We start from the raw sequence: 7,713 nt of genomic DNA, 5'->3' as shown, positions 1-7,713 counted from the left end.
AGAGAGAGTGGGAGGGAGAGAGTGTGGGAGGGAGAGAGAGTGTGGGAGGGAGAGAGTGTGGGAGGGAGAGAGAGAGTGTGTGGGAGGGAGAGAGAGAGAGTGGGAGGGAGAGAGAGAGTGTGGGAGGGAGAGAGTGTGGGAGGGAGAGAGAGTGTGGGAGGGAGAGAAAGAGTGGGGGAGGGTGTGGGAGGGAGAGAGTGTGGGAGAGAGAGAGAATGTGGGAGGGAGAGAGTGTGGGAGGGAGAGAGAGTGGGAGAGAGAGAGAGTGGGAGGGAGAGAGAGAGTGTGGGAATGGAGAGAGTGTGAGAGGGAGAGAGAGAGAGTGTGGGAGGGAGAGAGAGTGGGAGGGAGAGAGAGAGTGTGGGAATGGAGAGAGTGTGAGAGGGAGAGAGAGAGTGTGGGAGGGAGAGAGAGTGGGAGGGAGAGAGAGAGTGTGGGAATGGAGAGAGTGTGAGAGGGAGAGAGTGTGGGAGGGAGAGAGAGTAGGAGGGAGAGAGTGTGGGAGGGAGAGAGAGTGGGAGGGAGAGAGTGTGGGAGGGAGAGAGAGAGAGTAGGAGGGAGAGAGTGTGGGAGGGAGAGAGAGTGGGAGAAAGAGAGTGTGGGAGGGAGAGAGAGTGGGAGGGAGAGAGTGTGGGAGGGAGAGAGAGTGTGGGAAATAGAGAGTAGGGGTGAGCGAATGTGTGTATGTGGGAGGAGAGAGAGATTGTGGGAGAGAGCGAGTGTTTGGGAGGAGAGAGAGAGACATTGTAGGAGCGAGAGAGTGTGTGTGTGTGTGGGAGGAGAGAGACATTGTCGGAGCGAGAGAGAGAGAGTGTGTGTAAAAGAGAGAGAGTGGGGGAGAGAGAGAGAACCAGTGTGTGAAGAGAACGTGGAAGAGAGAGAGAGTGTGCGTGTGAGGGAGAGAGAGACAGGCAGGAAGAGATAACTGGCTTTTGGGAAGGTAAGGAATGTAATTCTTGGGTGGTTCGGTCGATTGTCCATTGATACCCCCCACCGGCCGTCTCAGCCTCTCGACATTCCTTCTGGACCGCTTCTGAGGGAAGATTTTTGAAAACAGGTCTTGATGAGGGCATCTCGCTCTGCATCGCCACTCTGTCACATACCTTGCCCAACTCCTCTCATCTTTCCCACCCCCTTTCACCCCCCCCCTCCGAATCCTGGCCATGACCCTCTCCGTCCCCATCCCCCCCCCACCCCCACCCTCCAAAAGCCTCAATCGCCTTTTGCATTTCTTTATCCTCCTCCGACCAGCACTCCAGCCCCCGTGCGCCTTCTGTGGGCACGGAATGTTTGTACCAGGTGTGGGAATGCGAGGATGGCTGGGCCATTCGACTCTGTGGGGGGGGGGGGGGGGGGGGGGGTGTATGTATGTGTGGGAGGGGAAACATAGGGGGTGGGTGGTGATGAAGTGCGACATTCACCGGGTGCGGGGGCGTGGGTTTGGGGTTAGAGGCTGACTGGCAGCTCGTGGGCACTGAGGCTGCGTGTGTGTGGGCGGCGCTCCCTCAGCACTGACCCTCCGACAGTGCGGTGCTCCCTCAGCACTGACCCTCCGACAGTGCGGTGCTCCCTCAGCACTGACCCTCCGACAGTGCGGTGCTCCCTCAGCACTGACCCTCTGACAGTGCGGCGCTCCCTCAGCACTGACCCTCCGACAGTGCGGCGCTCCCTCAGCACTGACCCTCCGACAGTGCGGCACTCCCTCAGCACTGACCCTCCGACAGTGCAGCGCTCCCTCAGCACTGACCCTCCGACAGTGCGGCACTCCCTCAGTACTGACCCTCCGACAGTGCCGCGCTTCCTCAGCACTGACCCTCCGACAGTGGGGCGCTCCCTCAGCACTGACCCTCCGACAGTGCGGCGCTCCCACAGCACTGACCCTCCGACAGTACGGCGCTCCCTCAGTACTGACCCTCCGACAGGGCGGCGCTCCCTCAGCACTGACCCTCCGACAGTGCGGCGCTCCCTCAGCACTGACCCTCCCACAGTGCGGCGCTCCCTCAGCACTGACCCTCCGACAGTGCGGCGCTCCCTCAGCACTGACCCTCCCACAGTGCGGCGCTCCCTCAGCACTGACCCTCCGACAGTGCGGCGCTCCCTCAGCACTGAACCACCGACAGTGCGGCACTCCCTCAGCACTGACCCTCCGACAGTGCGGCACTCCCTCAGTAATGACCTTCCAACAGTGCAATGCTCCCTCAGTACTGACCCTCCGACAGTGCAATGCTCCCTCAGCACTGACCCTCCGACAGTGTGGCGCTCCCTCAGCACTGGCCCTCTGACAGTGCGGGGCTCCCTCAGCACTGACCCTCCGACAGTGTGGCGCTCCCTCAGCACTGGCCCTCTGACAGTGCGGCGCTCCCTCAGCACTGACCCTCCGACAGTGCAGCACTCCCTCAGCACTGACCCTCCTACAGTGCGGCGCTCCCTCAGCACTGACCCTCTGACAGTGCGGCGCTCCCTCAGCACTGACCCTCTGACAGTGCGGCGCTCCCTCAGCACTGACCCTCCGACAGTGTGGCGCTCCCCCAGCACTGACCCTCCCATAGTGTGGCGCTCCCTCAGCACTGACCCTCCGACAGTGCAGCACTCTCCCAGCACTGACCCTCCGACAGTGCGGCGCTCCCTCAGCACTGACCCTCCGACAGTGCGGCGCTCCCTCAGCACTGACCCTCCGACAGTGCGGCGCTCCCCCAGCACTGACCCTCCCATAGTGCGGCGCTCCCTCAGCACTGACCCTCCGACAGTGCAGCACTCCCTCAGCACTGACCCTCCGACAGTGCGGTGCTCCCTCAGCACTGACCCTCCGACAGTGCAGCACTCCCCTAGCACTGACCTTCCGACAGTGTGGCTTTCCCTCAGCACTGACCCTAACTCACAAACGCACACACACACTCGCAAAGGCAGACACTCACTCACAAACACACACTCACAAATAGATACACTCACAAACACCACACACGCTCACAAACGTGCACACACTCACTCAAGCACACACACAAACGCACACACTCACTGACAAGCACACACTCACAAACACACACTCACAAACGCACACACTCACAAACGCACACTTACAAACACACACTCACAAACACACACTCACAAACACACACACCCTCACTAACACACACACACATACCCTCACAAACACACACTCACAAACACACTCGCAAACACACACACAAATGCACACATTCACAAACACAGACACTCGCTCACAAACTCACTCAAATACACACACTCACAAACACACATACATACACACACTCATACACTCACACACTCACAAACTCACTTACGCACTCTCACAAACACTTACACACTCACAAACACACACACTCTCCGCTTTGACAGTTTTACAACCACATTGTCCCTCGAGTGGTTGGAGAGGTGAATGTTTCACCCACGGATAAACTTTCCGTCTGCAAATGTTCCCAAATAATTTTTTTCCTTTCCGTCTCAGGGAAAATCCCAGGAACGTTGTCCACAAGATGCCTCTGGAAGAGGGATGGATCAAAAAAACAGAGGATATCTCCGCCGTTTATGTCATTAAGGAACAGTTGGGCGCGTGAGTGTTCCTGCCCCTTGGAGGGGGGGTTTGGGGGAGGGAGGGGGGGGGGTGCGAGGGGGTGGAGGGGGCGGGGCGCATGGATGAGAGAGGGAGGGGAATCGAGATGAAGATACGGGTTGGGGAGAGTGGGGAGGGGTGAGGGGAGGGGGGAAAGTGGGATGAGGCGAAGATAGGGGTTGGGGAGAGGGGGGCTGAGGTGGGACGAGATCAGGGTCGTGGAGGGAGGGAAGGGGTGAGGGGGGAGTGGAGGGGGTAAGGGAGGACGAGGTGAAGAAAGGGGTTGGGGAGAGGGGGAAGTGGAGGGGGAAGAGGTGAAGATCGGTGTTGAGGTGAGGGGGAGGGGTGAGGGGGAAAGGGGGACGAGGTGAAGATCAGGGTTGGGGAGAGGGGGAAGGGGAGGAGGAAAGGGGGGGCCGAGGTGAAGATAGGAATTGGAGAGAGGGGGGAGGGGGTAAGGGGGACCGAGGTGAAGATAAGAATTGGAGAGTGGGCAGAGGGGATAAGGGGGCTCGAGGTGGAGATAGTTGGAGAGAAGGGGGAGGGGGTAAGGGGACTCGAGGTGGAGATAGGTGTTGGAGAGAGGGGGGAGGGGGTAAGGGGGCTCGAGATGGAGATAGGTGTTGGAGAGAGGGGGAGGGGATAAGGGGGCTCGAGGTGGAGATAGTTGGAGAGAAGGGGGAGGGGGGTAAGGGGGCTCGAGGTGGAGATAGCTGTTGGAGAGAGGGGGGGAGGGGGTAAGGGGGCTCGAGGTGGAGATAGGTGTTGGAGAGAGGGGGGGGGGGGTAAGGGGGCTCGAGGTGGAGATAGGTGTTGGAGAGAGGGGGGAGGGGGTAAGGGGGCTCGAGGTGGAGATAGGTGTTGGAGAGAGGGGGGAGGGGGTAAGGGGGCTCGAGGTGGAGATAGGTGTTGGAGAGAGGGGGGAGGGGGTAAGGGGGCTCGAGGTGGAGATAGGTGTTGGAGAGAGGGGGGAGGGGGCGGTAAGGGGGGATTGAGGTGAAGATAGGAGTTGGAGAGCGGGGCGGGGGGGGAGGGGGAAGGGGGACCAAGGTGAAGATCGGGTTGGGGAGATGAGGGAGGGGAGGGGGAAGTGGGGGGATTGAGGTGAAGATTGGGTTGGGGAGAGGGGTGAGGGAGACGAGGTGAAGAAAGGTGTTGGGGAGAGGAGGGAGGGGAGGGGGAAGTGGGGGGTTGAGGTGAAGATGGGGGTTGAATTGAGGTGGAGGGGTGAGGGGGAAGGGGAGGGGGAAGGGGGGTTGAGGTGAAGATCGGGTTTGAGTTGAGGGTGATGGGGAAGGGGACGAAGTGAAGATCAGGGTTGGGGAGAGGGGGAGGGGAGGAGGAAAGGGGGACCGAGGTGAAGGTAGGGGTTGGGGAAAGGGATGAGGGGGAGGGGATAATGGAGTTGAGGTGAAGAAAGGGGTTGGGGGGGAGGGGTAATGGGAACTTTTTGGGGTGGGCCCGGGGGAAGGTGAATGTGCGCCTGACACCATTTGAATTTCCCGCCATGCTGGCTGCTCTCTGATGCCTCCTGCTGATCGGGTCCAGTATTGCACAACACTCAGGACAAAGCTACCCTGCTTGATCAACCCTGTCCACCACCTTCAACATTCAATCCCTCCAGCCAGCCATCTGTAGAACCTACTCCACGATGTGGGGATGTGTTGTGGGGAGAAGGCAGGAGATTTGAGAAACTGGGAAGAGAAGGGGGGGGGGGGGTGTTCTGCACCCAAGGACCACCCTTGATAAGTATGTACCTGTTAGGCGGGGAGGAAGTGGTCGAGCGAGGAGAACCATGGTTTACTAAAGCAGTTGAAACACTTGTCAAGAGGAAGAAGGAGGCTTATGTAAAGATGAGACGTGATGGTTCAGTTAGGGCGCTTGAGAGTTACAAGTTAGCTAGGAAGGCTCTAAAGAGGGAGCTAAGAAGAGCCAGGCGAGGACATGAGAAGTCTTTGGCAGGTAGGATCAAGGATAACCCTAAAGCTTTCTATAGGTATGCCAGGAATAAAAGAATGACTAGGGTAAGAGTAGGGCCAGTCAAGGACAGTAGTGGGAAGTTGTGCGTAGAGTCCGAGGAGATAGGAGAGGTGCTAAATGAGTATTTTTCGTCTGTATTCACACAGGAAAAAGACAAAGTTGATGAGGAGAATACTGAGATACAGGCTACTAGACTAAAAGGGCTTGAGGTTCATAAGGAGGAGGTGTTAGCGATTCTAGAAAATGTGAAAATAGATAAGTCCCCTGGGTCGGATGGGATTTATCCTAGGATTCTTTGGGAAGCTAGAGCCTTTGGCTTTGATCTTTAAGTCATCTTTGTCTACAGGAATCGTGCCAGAAGACTGGAAGATAGCACATGTTGTCCCCTTGTTCAAGAAGGGGAGTAGAGATAACCCCAGTAACTATAGACCAGTGAGCCTTACTTCTGTTGTGGGAAAAGTCTTGGAAAGGTTTATAAGAGATAGGATGTATAATCATCTGGAAAGGAATAATTTGATTAGAGATAGTCAACATGGTTTTGTGAAGGGTAGGTCGTGCCTCACAAACCTTATTGAGTTCTTCGAGAAGGTGACCTAACAGGTGGATGAGGGTAAAGCAGTTGATGTGGTGTATATGGATTTCAGTAAAGCGTTTGATAAGGTTCCCCGCGGTAGGCTATTGCAGAAAATATAGAGGCATGGGATTCAGGGTGATTTAGCAGTTTGGATCAGAAATTGGCTAGTTGATAGAAGACAAGGTGGTGGTTGATGGGAAATGTTCAGACTGGTGTCCAGTTACTAGTGGTGTGCCACAAGGATCTGTTTTGGGGCCGTTGCTGTTTGTCATTTTTATAAATGACCTGGAGGAGGGCGTAGAAGGATGGGTGAGTAAATTTGCAGATGACACTAAAGTCGGTGGAGTTGTGGACAGTGCAGAAGGATGTTACAAGTTACAGAGGGACATAGATAAGCTGCAGAGCTGGGCTGACAGGTGGCAAATGGAGTTTAATGCAGAAAAGTGTGAGATGATTCATTTTGGAAGAAATAACAGGAAGACAGAGTACAGGGCTAATGGTAAGATTCTTGACGAGGAGAGAGATCTCGGTGTCCATGTCCATAGATCCCTGAAAGTTGCCACCCAGGTTGAGAGGGTTGTTAAGAAGTCGTACGGTGTGTTAGCTTTTATTGGTAGAGGAATTGAGTTTCGGAGCCATGAGGTCATGTTGCAGTTGTACAAAACTCTGGTGCGGCTGCATTTGGAGGATTGCGTGCAGTTCTGGTCGCCTCATTATAGGAAGGGTGTGGAAGCATTGGAAAGGGTGCACAGGAGATTTACCAGGATGTTGCCTGGTATGGAGGGAAGATCTTACGAGGAAAGGCTGAGGGACTTGAGGCTGTTTTCGTGAGAGAGAAGAAGGTTAAGAGGTGACTTAATTGAGGCATACAAGATGATCAGAGGATTAGATAGGGTGGACATTGAGAGCCTGTTTCCTCGGATGGTGATGTCCAGCACGAGGGGACATAGCTTTAAATTGAGGGGAGATAGATATAGGACAGTGTCAGAGGTAGGTTCTTTACTCAGAGAGTAGTAAGGGCGTGGAATGCCCTGCCTGCAACAGTAGTGGACTCGCCAACACTAAACGCATTCAAATGGTCATTGGATAGACATATGGACGATAAGGGACTCGTGTAGATGGGCTTTAGAGGGGTTTCACAGGTCGGCGCAACATCGAGGGCCGAAGGGCCTGTACTGAGCTGTAATGTTCTATGTTCAATGTTCATCAGATCTTCTCGGACCCACAATGTGGATATTTAACGCCCCCCCCAATTGTACATTGTTAAAATATCCCCAAAGACAAGAGAGAGGGAAAGAGAGAGAGAGGGAGGCATAGAAAGAGAGAAAAAGAGAGCAGAGAGAGAGAGAGGGACACACACACACACACACAGATCAAGAGAGAGAGAGAGAGAAAGAGGCAGACAGGGAGAGCAAGAGAGAGACAGAGAGAGACAGTCAGCCAGAGAGAGTGAGAGACAGAGACAGAAAGAGAGAGAGGGAGAGACAGAAAGAGAGAGAGATAGAAAGACTCAAAGAGAGAGAGATAAAAAGAGACAGGGAGAGAGGGGGAGCCAGAGAGAGAAACAGAGAGAGTGACACAGAGAGAG

General features: G+C 55.5%; 1 protein-coding gene across 4 annotated transcripts in view; it reads left to right on the top strand.

Moving 5' to 3' along the window:
* The first annotated feature begins 797 nt into the window (after positions 1 to 797).
* The window catches only part of LOC119955745 (calcium/calmodulin-dependent protein kinase type 1-like), a 47,006-nt gene continuing 40,090 nt past the window's right edge, over positions 798 to 7,713 (top strand). For 3 of the 4 annotated variants that reach the window (XM_038782262.1, XM_038782260.1, XM_038782263.1), the window contains exons 1-2: positions 798 to 940; positions 3,467 to 3,571. In XM_038782262.1, coding sequence (XP_038638190.1) covers positions 3,495 to 3,571 — 77 coding nt within the window. In that variant the 5' untranslated portion in view covers positions 798 to 940; positions 3,467 to 3,494. Of the gene's footprint in view, positions 941 to 1,034; positions 1,058 to 3,466; positions 3,572 to 7,713 lie in introns of those variants that run through there. The other variant, XM_038782261.1, reaches the window with a different exon arrangement.

This window comes from Scyliorhinus canicula, chromosome 21 (assembly GCF_902713615.1).
Source record: "Scyliorhinus canicula chromosome 21, sScyCan1.1, whole genome shotgun sequence".
Classification (NCBI taxonomy): domain Eukaryota; kingdom Metazoa; phylum Chordata; class Chondrichthyes; order Carcharhiniformes; family Scyliorhinidae; genus Scyliorhinus; species Scyliorhinus canicula.
Note: the sequence above shows the minus strand (reverse complement) of the source record. Positions and strands in the feature narration are given on the sequence as shown.